Source organism: Eubalaena glacialis, chromosome 3, assembly GCF_028564815.1.
Source record: "Eubalaena glacialis isolate mEubGla1 chromosome 3, mEubGla1.1.hap2.+ XY, whole genome shotgun sequence".
In the NCBI taxonomy this organism is placed as follows: Eukaryota; Metazoa; Chordata; class Mammalia; order Artiodactyla; family Balaenidae; genus Eubalaena; species Eubalaena glacialis.
Genome location: NC_083718.1, coordinates 26,453,305 through 26,474,446, shown reverse-complemented (window position 1 = coordinate 26,474,446; position 21,142 = coordinate 26,453,305). Strand labels below are relative to the sequence as shown.

General features: G+C 42.7%; 1 protein-coding gene across 1 annotated transcript in view; it reads right to left on the bottom strand.

Annotated features, from left to right (window-relative positions):
- SMYD3 (SET and MYND domain containing 3) overlaps positions 1-21,142 on the bottom strand; it is a 724,816-nt gene that overhangs the window by 148,463 nt on the left and 555,211 nt on the right. Inside the window, exons 6-8 of the mRNA XM_061185384.1 lie at positions 12,002-12,069; positions 10,344-10,446; positions 1,490-1,600 (exon numbers count right to left, since the gene is read on the bottom strand). Of these exons, the coding sequence (XP_061041367.1) occupies positions 1,490-1,600; positions 10,344-10,446; positions 12,002-12,069 (282 nt within the window). The remainder of the gene's footprint in view (positions 1-1,489; positions 1,601-10,343; positions 10,447-12,001; positions 12,070-21,142) is intronic.

Here is a 21,142-nt window from a genome sequence, read left to right as displayed (position 1 = left end):
AGCAGTCATCCTGGCACCATGAAGACAAAAGCATATGCTAGGGCTAGCTAAGGAGGAACACAGGAGGATTCTGGGTCTGTGATGAGACCTATGAGTAGCTGCTCCCATGTTGGACTGCTTCTCTAGAATTCTTGAGAAAAACACATCACACCTACTAAAGCCAGTTTTAGTCAGGTTATCTGTTATTTGTAGCCAAACTCTTTCCTAATATACTATTTTAGACCAGATTTCAACTGTAACAATAAGCCAAAAGTGAACATGACCCCAGCTTTAATAAAACAATCACTTACTCAAAGAAAAAAAAACTGAGGGTCTGTCATATAGATGGCATGTAAGAGGCACTAAATCCAAAAACCTTCCCATTCCCAACCAAAGATGCTGATGGGAAGTTAGCTTGCTCCCTGCCATTCCGGGTTGTAATCTGAGGAGGAATCCCAGGGGATCCCCAATGATTCCTGGAATGTTTGTGAACAGCAAAAAGGGAACACTGAAGTGGATTGAATCTTGGGGAGCTATTAGCAATGGGTCCAACTTTTCCCGTTCAATTCACTAATTTCTAAAAGCTCTTTTTAATGAAAAACTAATCATGATCACTGACTCCTGCATCTTTAGAATGAGCTCATGGTCCTTTCGCATGCAGTGAAAGCAACTACCTCTCTCCATCGATGTCAGTGCCAGAAGTCACAGGTAGCTGTGGTACAGGGGAAGGAGTACTAGCTTTATCAAAAGATCTGTGTTTGAGACTTGGTGCTGCCACTTTTCCTTCATCCTCTCCCAGAGGCATATCTCTGAACCTTTCTGAGTTCTGTTTCTTAATTTATGAGTATTAAGTTCAAACGAGATAATGATTACAAAAGAATTCCAACAAATGTAAAACACTCTACAAAAGCAAGATTTCATTAGATAACCTGATTGTGTGCAAACTAAGAGTAAATAGGTTCAATGTGAGGAAAGTATAAGATTCATATGAGAAAAGTTTATTCATTATCTTTACGGCATTTATTTTGGCTCTTCTTCATTTCTCAGAGAGTAAAAGTTGCTAGATAAGTGGTCCCCATCTGATAAAGTAGTGCAGCAGAAAGGCTTACAGAAGAAATTTGAAAGAAATAAAAAGCTAGATAAAACTTGAGAGGTTTACTACTGAGCAACAGCTGTTGCCAATCATAACATAATTAACCCTCTTGCCGCAGGCTCTAATAGCACTCTGGCCTTCAGTGTCCTTTTAATTACATGTTTTACACCTACATTCCCTCTAGGCTCTAAACTCCATGGATCCTCACCTGAGATTAAACCTCTTACTGCCTGGTGGGTGATAAGAGTTCCAGGAAATAAAACATATGCAGCACAATGTATTATTTTATTTACCTTTGTTTCCTACTATGCACTGAGGGTCATTTACTTCTGGATTAATGAAATAAAAGCAGAGTTCTCTGAAAAACCATGCGGATATTGCCCAGGAGGTGTTCCAAGCTGGTTCCATACAACATACCTTGTCCTGGGTTTGACATCGGAAACAGTCACAGTCAAAGCAGTACTGGTCCCTCAGCTGCTTCCGGCGCTCCTCGCTGGTCATCAGCATATCCAGGTAGCAGATGGTGAGCTGCGGAGGCCAGAGAGGGAGGGGTCACACGGCTGCTGTGATCATTTTCTTTAACCAATGGCTATTATTGTGAATCATTAAAGTAAAACACGTTTTTATTGCACACCAAAAAGTGTAAGTAAGAGAGAAGATACAACTTATGGTCTCTCCACCCAAATAATCACATGTAAAATTTTTAATGCATTACCTTCCAGTCTTTGTTATGTGGTGAGCACATGTGTATCATATATTTATTTTAAAGAATTGGGCTCATTAACTCTATATACTTTTGCACCTTATCTTTTATTCACTAAACAGTAAAATATCAAGAGCTGTTGTATGTTTGATATTACTAAGTTTTGGTAATAAATTTTGTAACCATTGGCAATCAGAGAAGCCAAATTAATCCTGGCAATCAAATGGGTGGCAGATTATGTAGCCAGATTGCTCTTAAATCCTAATCAATTCTATAGCTGCTTCATGGAATTTAGGGTCAACCAGATTTGGAATCCTGGAACTTAGAAGACAGTTCCCTTACTTCTGAGGCTTTCATTTATTTATTTTAAAAATAAATTTATTTATTTATTTTTGTCTGCACTGGGTCTTCATTGCTGTGTGCGGGCTTTCTCTAGTTGTGGCGAGAGGGGGCTACTCTTCGTTGCGGTGTGTGGGCTTCTCACTGCCATGGCTTCTCTTGTTGTGGAGCACAGTCTCCAGGCACACGGGCTTCAGTAGTTGTGGCACATGGGGCTCAGTAGTTGTGGCTCGTGGGGCTCAGTAGTTGTGGCTCGTGGACTCTAGAGCATGAGCTCAGTAGTTGTGGCACATGGGCTCAGTAGTTGTGGCTGGTGGGCTCTAGAGTGCAGGCTCAGTGGTTGTAGCGCATGGGCTCAGTAGTTGCAGCGTGCAAGCTCTAGGGCACGCAGGCTTCAGTAGCTGTGGCTCGTGGGCTCTAGAACGCTGCTCAGTAGCTGTGGTGCACAGGCTTAGTTGCTTCGCGGCATGTGGGATCTTCCCAGACCAGGACTCAAACCCGTGTTCCCTGCATTGGCAGGTGGATTCTTAACCACCAGGGAAGTCCCACTTGTGTGGCTTTTTTAAAAAAGGTGGAATACTTTCCCAAATAGGGAGAATTTCATGTCAGGATGCAATCACCAATAGAGGCTCCTAAATTGACTTCCTCGGACCCTTTTAAATATTGTAACTATGCCCTGCCTTGAATGGTAAAAGGTCATGGGTGAGAGGGCACACTTCAGGGACTTTTCCGGTTTCTCTCTAGCCCTAAGATTCCACTTCAAGACATAGGTCTTTAGGTAACATCATGAGGTTTAAACATTTCTCACTTGACTAGATCTCCTATGTACTGAAAGTCTAATTCAAAATTTACAAAACGTTACTCCCGACTTCCCCAATCTTTCCCTCACAGCTGGAGCCTTCCCAAGATACTAAGTCGTCTTTTGTGTTATTCAAGCAGAAACCTCGGAGTCGCCCCTGACTTCTCTTCCTTTCACCACCCCCCAATCCACCAGGAAGCTCTGTGAGCTCAACCATAAAAATACACCCAGAACCAACCACGCTCCACCCTTTCCCCCGTTCCATCCTGGTCGGATCCACCATCATGCCTTGCCAGTAAAATACAAGTCTCACCAGGTGTTCCTGCTTCTCCCCTTGGTCCCCTACACTCCATCCTCTAACCAGGATGATTCACTTAAAATGTCAGGTGGATCAAATCTTTCCTCTGCTCCAAATGCTCCAACGGCTCCCCCTTTTGCTTAGAGCAATGGCCAAGTCCTTATAATGGACTCCCACAGTGCAACTCACAGCATGGTTCTGCGGTGTGGGTTACTGGTCTACGTCGAGATGAGAAAAGAAATGCAGAGTTCACATTTAGAAACTTTTACAGCAATCTGGTAAGAGAAATTTTAGATGGCTCTAATAATAAAACATTGGGCTCTTGTTTTATATGTTTTTTAAATGTCATTTTTCTAGTAATTCATTCCCATTAAGTCTTATAAAACTATTAGCCGGCAATGGATTAGGGAAAACAATAATAAAGAAACGGGTCCTCCGCGACAGGTAGTGGGACCAGCAGTGGCTTCACACCATCCAGGCCTGTTCCCTCTCCGCATTCATCTCCTCTCCCCTCCTGGCTGTCCCAGCCAGCCCGGCCTCACCCTGGTTTCACACACAGGCCTGCCTCAAGGCCTGCGCACTGGCTGTTTCTTCTGCCCTTCCCCCCGCTCTACCGCGGTGACCTCCCTCAGCTCCTTTGAGTTTCCATCAAATCTGACTTTCTCACTGAGGTCCAACCTCACTACCCTATTTACAATAACAACCCGACTCCCATCTCACCCAAGCACTCCTAATTCCCTCACCCCACTCTAGTTTTCCTTTTTCTGTAACTTATCAGCTGGTGATATAACTATGTAAATTACTTCTTCATTTGCTTTTACGTGCAGAAAGTAATTATGGGGGCCTGTGTGGTGGGGGAAGAAGGGGATACTGTAGGAGAGGAAGGAGGCGGGATTATCCACTGAGGGAGATGACAAAAACTCCCTAGAGCAAAACACTCCATGCGGTTTTCTTCGACTCGAAAGAAAGCATCTCATGTCTACAAAGCATGATCTTACTCGTTTGACAGCATGGTAGGGCAGAGAAGGCCATCCTCGGACAGAAAACACGCCTTTGGGAGGCCTCGTTCAAGCGGTCAGTGGGGAAGAAGGTCAAGTCCACCCTGGCCGGTACCAGGGCGACAGAAGCCACCACCTCATCTGGCCGGCCCTCTACAGACCCTTCACCTGTTAGGCAGCTATAACATGCTCTCCACACACAGAAATCAGAGTACCCGCCCTTTAGAAATGTACACTGACGTTACTGTACATTTACGATGTGCTGGGCACTCACCTAGTGAGGCAGCACGAGGCAGTGAAAACCAGCCAAGTCTTAGATCCATTCGGGATTTGCACCCACATCTATTGATTTAAGCCTGATGCTCTTTTTACAATAACACAGTTGCTTCTCATACCTCTGCTCGAGTGGTGGGAAGGAGAGAGGGGGGAAAGTAGGAGAGGCTGGCTTCTTAAGGAGCTGCTGCGGCACCATCAGACCTAAGATCCTCAAGCCCACGCTAAGCAACAGTCAGTAACAACTGGGCTCCTGCAGCTGAGACCACAGCCACTTTTTAATTCCCTAAATCTTTCTTTTGCCTCATGATCTGAAGCCAGAGCTGCCTCTGAGGTACAAAGGGCCACCATATCAGGCAAGTTCCTCTTAAATTCCAAATAACCGATTTCTAAGCACACTTTTTGAAACAGCCTGTCAGTAAGTTTGGGGCAGCATACACATTCATCTTGAATTACCAGGCTCTCAGGGGCCCAGTTTCCTTATATGAGGTGAGATGGTAAAATGCGCTGATCTCTGTGTTCCCTTTCGGGTTAACTCTAGGACCCTAATTCTCAATCCAGCCCAATGGCTCTTAGTCATCAGCCCCAGCTATCGGGTCAGATTAATCGGTAGTACTTATCGGGAGATTACAATGGGCCCAGTGTGAAGCCAACAAATCCAGGGCCTGTCACACCAGAGAAATATGCTTGACAAACCTAAGAGTTGATTACAAGGGCCAAAACTCATGAGTGATCATGCCAGGCAGTGAATGGGCAACAGGAGACTAGTTATTTCATTTAACCCCAAAAAGAGACTCCTACGGCCTCCCTCAGTGTTCTGTAACTGCCTGGAACCATTACCTGGACTGCGCAATGGCTTTCTAACTGGCCTCCCTGCTGCCGTCAGTCTACACTGCATCTTCTAGACTGCTATAAGACAGATCTTCCTAGAGCTCATATTTGATCATGTCATTTCTCTATGCAAAGAGTTCTGATGGTTTCTCCCTGCCTATAGGATAAGGATACACAAGGCTTCCCCAGAAGATTTTCTGTCTGCCTTTCTAGACTCCGCATCTCTCCCTACACCCTACCATCTGTCACCATTATGTACAATGCTACACGCTGAAACAATGCGCGCCATGCAACGTGTATGGTGTTGGCCTTCACCAGCCAACGCCCTTTCCTCCACTCTCAGCTTATTCAGAATTCTCTCCTCCTTCAGGCTTGGCTCAAATACGCCTCCTCCAATGAAGAATGTCCAGTTCCTCCCGTGCCTCTTTCACGCCACTGAAGTCTGCAAAAATACACTGTATTAAAGCTGAAGGTCTCAACGGCAAAAACATTTTTATTCATATTTTTTTGGGGAAAAAAAAAAGCCGGATTACTAACTAGTAATGACAGCTAAATCATTTTATCAACCAAAGATAAAAACCTTTATTAAAGACTCGCTGACTCACTAGTTTCAATGGAGAATCTGCTCACTAAATGCAGGGCTCATTTAGTGGGAACATATATATGAAACTTTGCCATTGATCAGTGGATGTTTTAATGGCAAAGAACAAAACTGCATTAAAATATTAATGCTACTGACCACTGCTTTGCCATTTTAGTGCAGCTCTTATGGAAAATGCAGTAAGTCAATTCCAACATTAGAGTAATATCATGAAAGGTATTTGCTGGATATTGACTTTATTGCTTACTTGAAAATTTCAAGGCAAAGTGAACCCCTTTTCCCTGAAGCCCATCTTCTCATTGTGTACTTTGGAGTGGATAATAACATCAAATTAAAATTAGACTTGGTCTTCATTTCTCGAATTACATTGTCACAATTATAAATTTTTCTAATACTGGCTCTCAATTGAAAATAGACTTTGAAAAATCCTCCCTCTCTTTAAAGTCAAACCTGAGTGTTATTCATGTCTCTTCTCTTTGTCACACCCTCAGAGCCAGTCAATTTTCAAATTCTGCTAATTCTAGCTTATATTCTTCAGATCCCCCATCACAAGCCACCACCTGAATCTCCCGTCTTCAGGCTGCCACTGTCACCTCTTGCCTGGATTATGCATCATTCTCCCAATCTTGCCTACACACGGAAAAACTCATCGTGCCGTTCCTTTGCTTAAACTCTTCAGTGATGTCCCATTTCCTGTCCCCCTCCCTTCCAACAAATACTTAATGAGTGCATCCTATATACCAGGCACTGTTACAGACCCTTCAGGTGAACTGAGATCCTCAGTAAGGCCCCCATGGGTTGCTTGGTGTGGTCCCTGCATATTCCCTCATCCGCTGGTCACATCTGAATTTGTCAGTCTATTGATGTGAACTGCTTCCCTTTCCTTGAAGTCACCATTCTGTCCCTGGCCCCTGTGTCTTTGTCTAGAATGCCTGCCCCTGTCTTAGCCAACTTTAACCTGCTGGATCCTTTAAAAGTCTAGGAGTCACTTCTCTGGAAGCCTTCCTTATCCTCTCCCACCACCCCTGCTCCTTACCACCACTTGAGTGTCCCTGCTCTGAACTTCTAGAAAGCCCTGTGCCCATTTACACTATTTTAGTTTTCATATTCTATTATTGTGTTCTGTTCTGTGTCAGTTTCCTCAATTACACCTTGAATTCCTGAAGGCAAGGCAAGGTCTTACTCATCTTTGTATTCCCAACGCCCACCCCAGTACATGATACCAGTAAGCATGCAGTGAATTTGTTAAATGACGTAGCAGATAGAGATGGTTGGGAGAAGACAAAGACCGTTATGAGCCCAAAACATTTTAGATGAAAACTGATACTTGGGGATACTGATACGCTCAATCTGTGCAAATCACATTTCTCTCAATTGCTGTGGCTCCAGAGAACACTGGCAGCCAATGGCATTATTTGTAACAGCTACAATCTCTTCTAACCAGGAAATACCATGAGGGTGGCCTGGACTGTCCAGCTTTCTTCCATGATCCACGTTCTTGAAGACTGTCAGGCGATAACATGTGTTTCGTAGCTTAACAAAACCCAGAAGAGGCAGCCATCAGCAACCCAGCATGTGAGCCACGACTTAAACTATAATACATATCTCCTGGTAGGAGGTGCTGGATGAGGAGACAAAAACCCAAACAAACAAACAAACAAACAAAACAAAAAACAGCCCCCACCCCCTGCTAGACACAAAACAGTCCCAGAACTCAACATCACAGTGAAAATCCTTAAACAGCAAAATGTTATATGTGGTGCTGGTATGAAGGGAAATGGTCCAAAAAGTCCAAAGGATGACTTTATGTGGAGAGAAACAAAGGTAAGAAATTTCTGTTATGGTGGAACCCTGTGTAATTTTCCAGTTCTCCTTGTCTGAGGTTTGAAATGTTCTCATCTCAAACTGGCAATGCGTTGGCTTTCATGTTACTTTCTTTCCGGGGCCCATGGGACACACCTGAGGATTGGTGGTAGTTTCAAAATGGGTCTAAGGTTCTATTCCACCTCTGGTTTTGTCTCCAGCAAACCTCATCCATTCACTCAACAAACACAGACAGAGGAGTCTCTATATTACAGGCGCTATCCAGTCTTCTCTCATGCAGCCTACATTCTGGTACTTCCATCCCAAATAGCACATTTTAAAACTGGGGGCGCCCTAATGAGCAATAAAGCCAAAATGCAAAATTGATGCTATAATACAAAATTTCTACATTTCCTTCTTTATCCAATTTCACAAAAGCCAATATTTGCACAGAAAAAAGGAACTGTTCCTCTTAATTAACCTCAAAATGTCCTTTCTCCCTCTCCACTACCTCTACCACAAGGGGCCGGTTTTAAGTGTGCAGGATGTATTTTCAGTGTTGGGGTGGCTACAAGCATGAACTGAGCAGGGACTAGACACGGGAGTTCCTCACTGATGCAACCGTCGTACACAGCGAACAGCCGTCCCATCCGGGATGCCAACAGCGCCCTCAGTGAGGAACACTGCTGGTCCTTACACTATGTATGCTCGATTTAACAGAAAGTTAACCCAGCGAAGTGTTACTGAATGCCTCCTGGGGTGTAAGGCAAAGTGCTAGGTACTAAAGGAGACACAGTAAGACACAACTGCCTGTCTTCATGAAGCTCACAGCTGAGTGGAGAAGTCACCAAAAGAGCCGGAATAAGTGCTAAAGAAATATTAATAACCGCCGTAAGAGAGAGCTCAGAAGAAAAGATCTTTTAATTTGAGAAATCAGCAAAAGCTTTATAGAAGACAGGATGTTTGAGAGGGCCTTGAGGGGTGTGTAATGTTAAGACAGGTAGAAATGGTGGGCAGACAGAGGGGGAGCAACTGAGCAGAGAAAACGTCATGCACCAAGACATGTATAGTGGTAGGGAAAGAAATTTATTTTCTGAACAAGCTGGTATAAAAAGGACTTATGGGGAGAATCCTCTCTTTGTTGAGAAGCCGCTTTGATAAGTACCATAGGGAAAAATATCTGAGTCTGCAGGGCCTGATGCTGAGCAGAATATTCTGTGTCAAGCAAGAGGAAGGATTTGCTTGTTGCTCCAGAGATGGAAAGAGAAGGACATGAAATAAGCACCAAAAGACAGTGTTTTTTCAACTAAATGAAAAACAACCAAGGAGAAGAACTGGCAGCCAAGCCTAGAAAACAAGATATAAAGAGATTTCTTTGTTGTTTCTGAAAAGTCCAACTGTTTCCAATAGTTTTTCTGTTTGCTTGTCTAGTTACCTCTTTTTAAAAAAATTTAGTAAAACACCACCACCACCATCATTATCAAAAGGCAGCCATCCCTCAGCTCCCAAACTAATGTTGAAATTGGATAGTGGTCCCCCCTTCTTACCTGCCTTGAAGTCACATATGACCCAAGGAAAAAAATCTAAATTCTATATACTGTTGACAGATATCCCAGTGTACCAACTACACTGATCCTAAAAATTGGAAATTCAGTAAGTGGCTGTATAAGAGACAGCTTATTCAGTTGAAAATCAGTTTGGACCGAGTCTTATCAAAGCCAAATCCCTGTCTACATAAAATATGGTACCTCTGAGTTCAGGTTTTATTGGCTGAGTGCTGCATAAATGCAATAAAAGCTTATGATGGTCTGTTTTCCTTGCAATAAATATCCACTTTAGCAAATTGGAAGGTAGAAGGAAACTGTGTTCTAAAAAGCGTAAATATCTATAACCCAGAATTCTGGGTAGTAATTGTGTCAACCCTGTCAGGATCGGGTTCAGCAGCCCTGGAGCAGCCCACCTGCAGCTGCCCTCGGACTTCTGAGAAGGCTCCTCATCAAAAGAGGCTGACTGGGCAGCCTGCAAAACTGGAAGGGTCAAGGCCAGTTCACTGCTGGAGGTCATACTTCCTGTCCCCTATTCCCTTCACATCTTTGCTTGGACAGTTACCCAGAGATGCTGATGTTGATAGATTTGTAAAGGTCCAACGACAACCTGAAAGAGTAAAACTCGTTTGCTTTCTTAACATGAAGGTAGAAACGAGTCACCTCTGAAATGCAATTAGGGACCTTGGGAATAAGTAAGCCCTTGGGATCTCATTCACAAGCTGGGCTGCCCTTCCTGCCTATGGAAGGATGACCACTTGCAGAGATGCGAGGGGCCGCTGAACTGTCACACGCACAAAACACACACTCTGTCACACACACACACCTCTCCCACACACACATACAACAGGAACTGTCATCATCCAGAAAAATGGTGATTAAAAAAAACACGTTAGCTCATCTATAATCTGGGAGAGGTGATGGGTAAATCAGTCGCTGGGTAGAGGTGTTATACATCTGCTCCTTGGCAGAAGGACAATGAAAAGCTGCCCCTCAGGCACAACTGGCTTTAGGGCAGGGCCTTGCTGAGAGGGTCTCTGATGGAAAAGGAGGCCAGCCAGTGGGAAACACGGGTTCCTTACCTCCTCTCCAGACTCAATGTCTCGGACTGCACGCAGTAAGAGGTGGGGTCCGTTGAACACAATTGAACAGTTGGGGTCACAGCTGTGATTGAGCAAAGACATACTGCAGGAAAGAAAAAAAAGGAGAGACCATCGTGGCCCAGTAGATGGAATCAAATATCTAAACTTAACGACTATTGTGGGCAAAAGACACTTTAGCTTAGGGGCAGGGGAACAGGTAAGGTTGACAGTGTACCAGGGATTAAGTGCTCTAGGGCCACTAGCCCACTTCCTGTGAAGTGAAACGCTCCCCAAGACGGAGGCTCATTAGGGAAGTTTGTTAATAAAAGCATTTTCTGAGTCCTTCGGGGGGGATGGGTGAGGGGAGGTAGTTGTCTCATTATACCAGCCAGTAAGGAAACCCAACATGAAGATGGGAAAAAAAAACTGACTTGCAAAGGAATAATTTCTGAGATAATGGGATACGGCAGTTAAAACCGCAGCCAAGACACCACTGAGCTTCCCACACAGGACCGCATTTGTTGAGCTCCTTTGGAGGAACTGCCACCTTCACGAGAACATGCAAAACTATGCTGAAGAATAATTAGGAGTACTTCCTCTTCAACAGAACGCTAGGTTATCTCGCTAACGAGACCCTCATGCATTCTGGGCCATGGCCAAGTCATTTTATTACCTTGGAGGCACATTTTTTTTTTTCCATCTGGGGAGGGAATGGATTTAAGCTGCCACCACATTTACAGTTAGAAATAACTGTAAGTGAGCATCACCATGTAGAAACCACTTTCTTAGCACTTGAGCATGTTTATCAAATTTAACCATCACCATAATCTTCTGAGGATCATTTACTGATGAGGAAACTGACACATGCAAGTTAAATGACTTCCCCAAGGACACATAACTAGTAAATGGTGACTGAATTTGAACCAGGTGGTCTGAACTCAGAGCCCATGCTCTGAACTAGTCTATGTTACTGCTTTTTGAGGACCCATACCACAGACATGTAGTTGGTAACATGTGAGAAATAAGAAGCTGAATTCTCAGATTCACAGTTAATTATAAGAAAGACCCTATTTGTATTAGGATCCTAATAGCATGGAAAGAAAATGAAACTAGGAGTGACCCTGGAGTGCTTGTGGAAGGACAGTCTAGTAGCTCAGTGATTCAGAACACCTCAGAGATAGCTGGAGAGAACACTTCAGAAGGCCAGAGCCTGAAAGTGTTCTCGTCTCCTGGAACAATGGGGCTCAGGGTATGCTAAGCCAAAAGACCAAATGAACCCAACTGGCGTAGTACAGCAAGTCTGGTGAAACGATCATGTGCATCAGCCCAGAAGGGTCGGGGAGTAACAAAATCTCAGCCTGATGGTTTATTAGCACCAACAATCCCCAACTTTTTACCCCAAAGTTCCTGAGAGCAAGAATTTAGGTCTGAGGTATGCCTCTTTGTTAATACCATAGCATATAATGTAGGGATATAAAACAGTTTTTTTTTTTTTTAAACTTCACATTTTCCATTTTCTTGTAACTTATCATTAAGTTTCAAGCGTGGCTCTTGAAGCAGCTGCTTGTAACAGCCTTTCTAACTACTTTTAAAAGGCTGGGGAGGTGGGTGGGAATTAAAGTTGCTTCTTCCAGTAAATGAAATGCCATCCACCATACCTAGGATACAGGCCAACACCAACTTCCTGCATCTCTGCATTACAGATGGTGAAAGAGTTGCAGATCACCTGTAAAAACAAGGGGGAGACAGGATTACCAGTCACCTAAGAAACTTCATAGGCAAGAGAACAAAAATTTTCAAAATAAAATGTAGGATCCTTGGGACTTCCCTGGTGGCGCAGTGGTTAAGAATCCGCCTGCCAATGCAGGGCACACGGGTTTGAGCCCTGGTCGAGGAAGATCCCACATACCGTGGAGCAACTAAGCCCATGAGCCACAACTACTGAGCCTGCACTCCAGAGCCCACGAGCCACAACTACTGAGCCCATGTGCCACAACTACTGAAGCCCATGTGCCCTAGAGCCCATGCTCCATAACAAGAGAAGCCACCACAATGAGAAGCCCGTGCACCGCAACGAAGAGTAGCCCCCACTCGCCGCAACTAGAGGAAGCCTGCGCGCAGCAATGAAGACCCAACACAGCCATAAATAAATAAGTAAATAATAGGGATGGAGCAGGAAAGAGAAAGAGAAATTTTAAAGAATATGTGCCATGTGTTAGATTTACTTCTCTTCATTATTTTATTTATTTATTTATTTTTATAAATTTATTTATTTATTTTTGGTTGCGTTGGGTCTTCATTGCTGCGTGCAGACTTTCTCTAGTTGCGGCGAGCAGGGGCTACTCTTCATTGCGGTGCACTGGCTTCTCATTGCAGTGGCTTCTCTTGTTGTGGAGCGCGGCTTCAGCAGTTGTGGCTTGCGGGCTCTAGAGCACAGGCTCAGTAGTTGTGGTGCACAGGCTTAGTTGCTCTGCAGCATGAGGGATCTTCCTGGACCAGGGCTCGAACCCGTGTCCCCTGCATTGACAGGTGGTTTCTTAACCATTGCACCAGCAGGGAAGTTCCTGCAGTGTGTTATTTGAAATGTGCTTGCACCCAGTCACCCAAAACCTTCTCTCTTACCTTGTCACTTAGAAACAGAACATGAAAATTATAAAATCTAAGCTGACTGGTTTTTAAAAAGTAAATGATAGTAATGGTAAACATCAGGTCATGAAACCATGATGCTATCTAAGGCCAAACCAAAAACATTCATTTAAAAATCTATGTGTTGATAAATAATGCTTTTTTTTGGTGGGGGGGTACAAAACTAATTTAAAGCAAATTAAACTATGTATACCACTTGTTAAATGGAAAAATTAAAATTTTGTCCTTATGTTATATGACTATTATTGATTTTGCAAATGTATTTTACTATACAAGCCAGGTAATAAATAAAATAATCTTACTTAAGTAAAGTACTTTATCACATCCCATATCACAATATACTTGGACATGTGTCCTCCTAGACCCTGGTACATTCAAGTACTGTTTCCACAACTTTAAAAGTGTCTGTCACATTTCAAGCTGTGGTCACAAATAGTGTACACTAGACATATAGAATACTCAGCATTGACTTGCCAAGGCTAAAATCAACATCAAGGCCAATGTCATAACTGAGGGAACAGCAATCATAAAATTGTGCTTCCTATTTTACATGTTTTCCAAGGTCAAACTACCAAATGTTAGCAAATGAGGATTCACAGAATGAAGCCCCTTTAGATAAAATGTTTGCTTTCTAAAATCCACCCATATTTTCATTTTTCTAAGGGCTTTACTCACAGCAGAACTTATTATATCTTCAACAATTGTCCTTGATAATCGAAAGCAAAACAGGAATGATATTCACAAATTTGCCCATTGTTCTTTCCCTGAGGATATTACCTAGCATTTCACCTCCTTATAAGTCATATGATGAAAAAAGCACTTACTATAGATGTCTGTCAAGTATGTATAAAAATATAAAGCCCTGGAACATGATTTCCATCGTTTAATTTCCCTCCCACATCCTGAGGCTCAGAACTACTATGATATTCTTAAATAACTTATTATAGAATATTGTTGTAGGTTTCCATAGCTCTGACGTAAGAGTCTTTTCTGTTAAAAAAGTTTTTTAGTCATGCTCCTATCCAAAAAGTTTATTATCACAATGAATTCAACTTTTTTCCATAGAGCATACTTAAAGATTCTTTTGTTCAACTTGAATCTCTAAAAATGTTCTCTTACATGATAATCTAGTTTCACCATTCTCTTTCCATGTAACTGGAGCAAAAATCTACCTGTGGGCAGTGCCAGTATTCCTCACTGTAACTTTTCTGAGTTCCAATACTAAATTCCTAAATGAAGTATGCTAGGTGGTGAGTATCACCTGACTGAGGCTGAATTGAATATAGCAGAGTGTACTTCAAATCAAGTTAACTGATTTTCCATCAAGTTAATGGAGAAAAGAAAACTGCAGAAAAATATTCCATGTGAAAGATAATACTGAACACTAACCAACTGCTTAATGTAATCCCCAAACGAAGGATAAATTCAAGTGTGAGCTGAGGTTATGCTCACTATGTAGAAATTAAGGTGAATATTCTTTCCAGGAGAAAATTTGGCAGGCGAGGGTTTGTCATACTGATCGTACTTGACATCTCAGGGGCTGAAACCCCAGAAGCATATATTTCACATTAGAGCACGTGAAGTGTGCATGACTCATCTGCAAGCTGCACGGGCCTGCACCAGGGTGTTCTGGGGGCTAGTGTCTGGAGCTGTTTCTGGCAAGCAGTGGCCACAGATGAGGGAGCACCTCAGTGGGTCAATCCTTCTGTGGCTTCCCATGCCTACCCAATCCCTGGACGCTGCCCAATGACCCACGTGAGCGGGAGCCAGGAAAGAAAGGACACCAGACTAGAGAGTCACAACTCTAGTTATGGAGTCCAGAGGATGCAAGAAACTCGGCTCTGAGGTTAGACAGTCCCTCTTGTGATCTCTCAAGGTGTGCTCCTTTATTTTCAGAAATATAGAAGCAAGTAAAAGAGAAAATAAACCATGGCTTCATTCCCACCCGCACTCCAACCCTTTCTCTAAGAGGTAATCAGCCCTTCCCCGCTTCCACCAGCCACTCTTACAGACAGACAGATACACAACAGATGGGTGGGACTTCAATGCAAGGACACGATGTGATTATTTGTCCTTTCTTCTGGTACCATATTAAATTAAACAGCATAATGAATACATAAATGGTACTCTTCCCAGCCTCTCTCCTGACCAGGCGCCTGAGTTGGTGATGATAAAACACCGGCACGCACCCTGCACCACTTCAGTAGTGACCTACAGAGAGTCGTAAGGGAAGACCCCCCTGTCCCATTCAGAGTTCATCAGAATGTGAAGAGGAGGGGATTTGGAAAGGCAGATTAAATACATCTTTTCTTCTATAATGCGTATTGCTGAAAGTAAAGTCTGATAGACTCTTCTTGGTTAGTTAGTGGGACTCCTTAGTAGGAAAGCAATATAGAAGCATGAGCTTTAAAAAGATAGACAAGCCCCGGGCGAGGGAGAGAGGCTGACTGCTGGGCTTGGATCTGGTCCTGACCAAATCTTCCAGTCTCTTCCCGGCCTCTTCTGAAAAGTCTTCTCTCCTGGGAGGCCTCCGGTCTCACCCAGCTGGGGACGGAGACCCCTCGGCCTTTGCTCCTGCATGCTGTCCACATACTCACTCCCACACTCGGCACAGGATATTACAGCTATTTCTGTATACTTGACTTCCAAGAGAGTAGAACTTCTACTTTATTCTTTTTTTCCTCCTGGCTCAGACATGTCTGACCCACTGTGTTCAAAAAATGTTTGTTTAATATTAGTGACTTTGTTAGCCTTTGTGACTTGTAACAATATAGAATTGTTAATAAACCAAGGCAGGACTTCCCTGGTGGCGCAGTGGTTAAGAATCCGCCTGCCAATGCAAGGGACACGGGTTCGAGCCCTGGTCCGGGAAGATCCCACGTGCCGCGGAGCAACTAAGCCCATGAGCCACAACTACTGAGCCTGTGCTCTAGAGCCCGCGAGCCACAACTACTGAAGCCCGTGTGCCACAACTACTGAAGCCCGTGCACCTAAAGCCCGTGCTCGGCAACAAGAGAAGCCACCACAATGAGAAGTCCGTGCACCGCAACGAAGACCCAACGCAGCCAAAAATAAATAAATAAATAAATAAATTTATTTTAAAAATGTAAAATATAAAATTATTTTAAAAATGTATAAATAAACCAAGGCAATCATCACTGTACAGCCAAAAAAAAAGTTCTCTTAACGTCCTCCTCTCCTTCCCACTTTTCTCTCTCTCCCCATCTCCATTCCTTCCTACAACAAAGTCAGAGTTGTAGGAAGTCACAGTGACTTACACAGACTAGGTTCTGGAACTATAAGAAGATACAAGGTCAGAACCCTGCCCTCAAGGACTCTGAGACCAGCAGGGGAGACAGCTGTATTAGTCAGTTAACAACATGCGAACTGTACTAGTGCCCAGCAGAGGGGTCACTAGCTCAGCTGGGGCAGGTCAGCGAAGGCTCACTGAAGAGCAGATGCCAGAGGAGGTACCTGGAATCTGGAGTCACGAGTGTAACTCAAACTTCTTATTACTTATGTGACACAGTGGGAAAATATCAACTTAATTATAAACTCTAAAATTCTGGTTCCTTAGATTGAGGAAAACTGGCATAAACCTAATACCTACACAGACCCCTTTGACTTTCAAAAGTTAAAGATGGTGACATCTGATAATAGTAGCTATTACAAAGTAAACACCAATAAGTAAAAGCAATAGGGATCTAGGGTTTTGACAGAGATTGTAGAAAATACCCACCACATTTCTTTTTAGAGGTTTAAAAAGACTCACAAACCTCTAAAATGTGTCTTCTTCTCACTCCATGTTGTGGAGAGGAGAAAAAAAGGCACAGCAGTATTAAAGATAGTAGTACCTAAAATACCATGATTTAATTGTTTTCGCTGAAGAGCCAGGAAGGATATACTTCAATTTAAAAAAAAGAAAGAAAGAAAGCAAAGAAAAAGAACCAGAAAGGAGATGCAGGAAGGGCTGAATGCAGGCCAGGGTGACTCTCGGGAGGACAGCCGCCAGGGTAGGGATGACCTCAACGCCTTCCTCCACCACTTGCTGAGGCTGTGTGAAAATCGTACTACTGAGCTCACAGTTTTCCAGCAGAGAAAAGCCTTTACTAAACCCAAATGTGTAGCCTGAGAGACATCTGACATTTCTGTGGTGCCCTTTGAAGGACTTCTCATCTTATCTTGTCTACTTCTCCAGCCCCTCACCAACAAGCTATTAGTACTTTAGCTTCATTTTAAGGACGAGGAAAAGCAGGCTAAGACAAATCCATGTGCTATTCTCTGGTACATATTCACCAGCTCTCACAAAGCGGCAGAATTTAGTTTGTCTTAGCAGAAAACTCAGGCCCGAAGGAATTATATACAGGACAGATTGGGAGAGGGGGTTAAGTGAAAGGCGAGGTCTGGAACAGTGTTGTAGCCGGGGCCTTCAGAATTGGAGATTTATTCACTCATTTATTAAGGGCCTATTATGCACCAAGGCACCGACAGCAAGGAGCAAAAACTACCCCTTTCACCACTTTGCCTGGTGATCCAAGTGAAATAAGAATGTAAAAAACGTCACATTTCTCTCCAGTTCTGACAAAGTTTGGCCTTCCTCCGTCAAAGATTATTTTCCTGACTATTGGCCATATCTCTTTGCAAGTCACTCTGTCAAAATCCAAGTTGCAATGACGCAGGGCAGCACTCTAATCTGTCTGCTCAATTTAGAAACACATGAGACCGCTGGTCTTCCACGGCCCTGGGTGGCGCACTGGCCCCCCCACCCTCTGATCATTCACACGAAGGATTGCTGGGGATTACTGAAGACCAGCTGGGAGACGTAAATTAAAATGGGTGGCCTTTGAAGTTTCCACTCTTCCACTGTCTGACTGCAGCCAGCCGCCCTTACCAAATTAGTGCCACAAAGAAAGGGATACTCGCTCCCCAATACAGGCTGGAAAGATCAATCAGCTACAAAAGAGCAAGCAGCTAAAGGAAGAAGGAGAAAATGAGGCCTTGATACCTTGTCACGTGACTGTCACGGTATTTGTAGGCATTCACGCAGGGAAGGATCAGAGACAGAATACGGAAAAAACTCCTCCTTCCCACATGGCCCTCCTGCCATCTTCCTCCCAAATAAGCACGATCGTGGTCTCTTGTTTCATGGATGCCTTCTGCCTTCCCACCTGATCACATTTAAAAACATAGGGAATCTGTATTTTTTATGTGGGGTGAAATGTGCTAAATTATGTGTCTGCATTTCTACACTATTGGCCAATTAGTTTAGATTAGGAAAAGCCAGAAATAAAAGACCAGAATTTACCAGAAAGCTATAAACCTGAGGAATTGTGCAGATTAAGTGAGATAATACATGCAGGCCTCAGAATGGCTCCTGGCACACGGGAAGCTTGGTAAATAGTAGCGAGATCATTATTATTACCCAGTTCATCAACTATAAGACAAACTCAATAATTAGTAAGATGCACCATTATATTATGCACCACTAAGAAAAACCACTAACAAACTATATTATGCTATTAGTCGTAAAACAGATTCCAAGTTCAGAGATGTAAAACTGTGAAAAATATGAACCTTGGGATTAATGAAATACAACATCACTATGTACAGCTCCAGGTTCCCGGAAGAATGTAAATAGAGGTCTATACCGCTGGTATTGGAGGACATACAGGACGTCTGTGTCAGCACAGCCACATAAGGCCCTGAGTTTCTGACCTCTCAGAACCTCTCCCACTAACAGACTGGGTTGCTCTGGGTTGGGTGACTCTTAGCATCACCCAAAGGCATTCACCACTGTCAGTTCATTGTTTTCGCCATCCTCTGAATTAGTCATCATAAAACAGACTATCATAAGTCACTCAAAACCCAAAGTACAACCCTGGTATAAAGTTACATCACTTGAGCCAAGTCAATGGTCTTGCCAAATTTGGCTATGCTCTGGAGGTGACCTAATGCACATATGTTCCCAGTATCTTCTTTCAATACTCAGTTAAGCAGTGCAATTTTCCCTGGAATGAAATTTAAATTAGTTACTTTAAAACCCAAGTTCACATTTTCCCCCACCTACCACATATCTCTCTCTAAATAACCAAGTGAAAGCGTTTATGAGGACACATTGGGTAGAGACACTGCAGACGGATTTCAAAGTCACTCATCATTATCCTGACAAGTCATACCGATAGGTATTGTATGCTCCGGAATCTTAGCTGGCTATTTTTCAAGGAGAGTACTGGCCTTCAAGACAATACGTAAGGAACTGAAGAAAGATATACAAAGACGTATACAGAAACTACACAGGACCTGAAGAAAAACAGGGCATGTTGTTTCTGCAACACCCTTGTTACCTAAATGCCAAGGAGTGGGTAATCGTCTATAGCACCAGCCAGTCTTTGGTGGCCAAGAGCCCACTGCATTCCTTGGTTATACAAATATCTGAGAGTAAATTGTCCACTCAATGTTCATGTTATCACAATTTTCATATACTCTTCAGATATCTTTTTAAGAATATCTTTTCATGACCATAGACAAATCCTAACTATTAAAAATCAGATTATGCTGCCTGTGGTCTGGCCATTAAAACTCCCCACTTCCTTTGCATTGTCCTTTATAATGATCACTCTCAGAGTTGCCTCCACAAAGAAGAAACATCCGAACTTCCTAATTTGTGAGATTCAACAGTCCACCCTCATGATCACAAAGGAGTCAAGTTTTCCTTTTCTTAAGTTATACAGATTTAATTAGATTTTTTAAAATAAAAAATAAAATTCCAAATGATTCTTTCTTTCCCTCCAGCCTTATTTTGCATATACTCTCTCCTCATTTTCCAGCAACATCTAAATGCAAAACAGAACATATTCACTATAGGAAACAGAGTTTGATAATTAAAGCAAATATAAATGAATTTGCATATGTGAGGTTTCCAACTTTGAATTCACAGACAACGGATAGCATAACAGTCCAAATGAGAATTAATCTGAAGTTTGCGGAAAAAAATTAGTCAAGTTATCAATGGCAGGAAAAGAAATTTGGTTTCAAAGAAAATAACACACAAATATCCCTAAGTGAAGATTATTACTGTAAAGCGTATCTGAAACGGAAAAATAAACCAAAGCATTATCAATAAAAGAGAAGTCAAAAAAAACTGAAATGCAAGGATCATTTTAGGAAATGGAGCAAAAATGAAATAGAAAAGAAAAAGGCATGAAAAGAAGATTAAGGAAACAGTAAGTTGACAATAAACAAGTTACAAAGACTCACAGTAAAGAGAAGTATGAGAATTACTGATTGCCAGTATGTATTTGGCTTGTCATGAAAAAAATAAAAGATTGACAAGGATAGAAAAAAGATACAATGATTTTACATGGCTGCCTGATAATAATTCAGTCCAATAAGTCAGAGAGTTTATTTTCAGAAGCAAATCAATAAAGAGGCAGCTTATAGGTAAACGGGGAGAGTATTGGGTGCTGGGCACCACTGTTACCATTGTTCTACTGAGCAGATTGTGATACAGGCTCCCCAGATGCTCCTGCTAATGACTAAAGATAGGTGTCCCTCCCTGCTTGCACCATGGCTAGCATTCTGTGCAAAAGAAACATTGAAAGTCGACATGCTCTAATGATATGTTTCGTAGTATAGTGTAGACAGAGCAAGTTTTTACTAAGCTAAAGGCAGATAGAGCATTGGCTACACACAACAGCAGAGGGTTGTAAAAATTCTTCCTAAATGAGCCTCAACTCCCCAAATGCCCTCAACCACATATAGAGTGTCATGTCCCAACCAAAGCCTTCTTAATATATCCAACCACCTTTCCTTACGCAGGGGTCAGCACATACCTAGACGCTATATCAAGGTGAAGACTAAATATCTTTAGTTTTAGTAAGGCACTAGGATCAAAACAGAAGGGCAGTTATCAGATAGAGTAGGTAGCAATTAGAGGCTGAGCAGGAGGCTATAAGAATCTAAAACAAAGGAACTTGGTAGGCATGTAATCATGAAATCCCCAAAACATCCCAGAAAGTGATAAAAATAAATACCTTTGGGTAAAGTGTTGTTTCCCCAAAGAGGAATTCAAGATAGTTAGACCTCTTTGGTCATAATATAAACTATTATCAGTGTATTAGGAGAAAGAAACAAAGTAAGGTGAGATTTTTTTT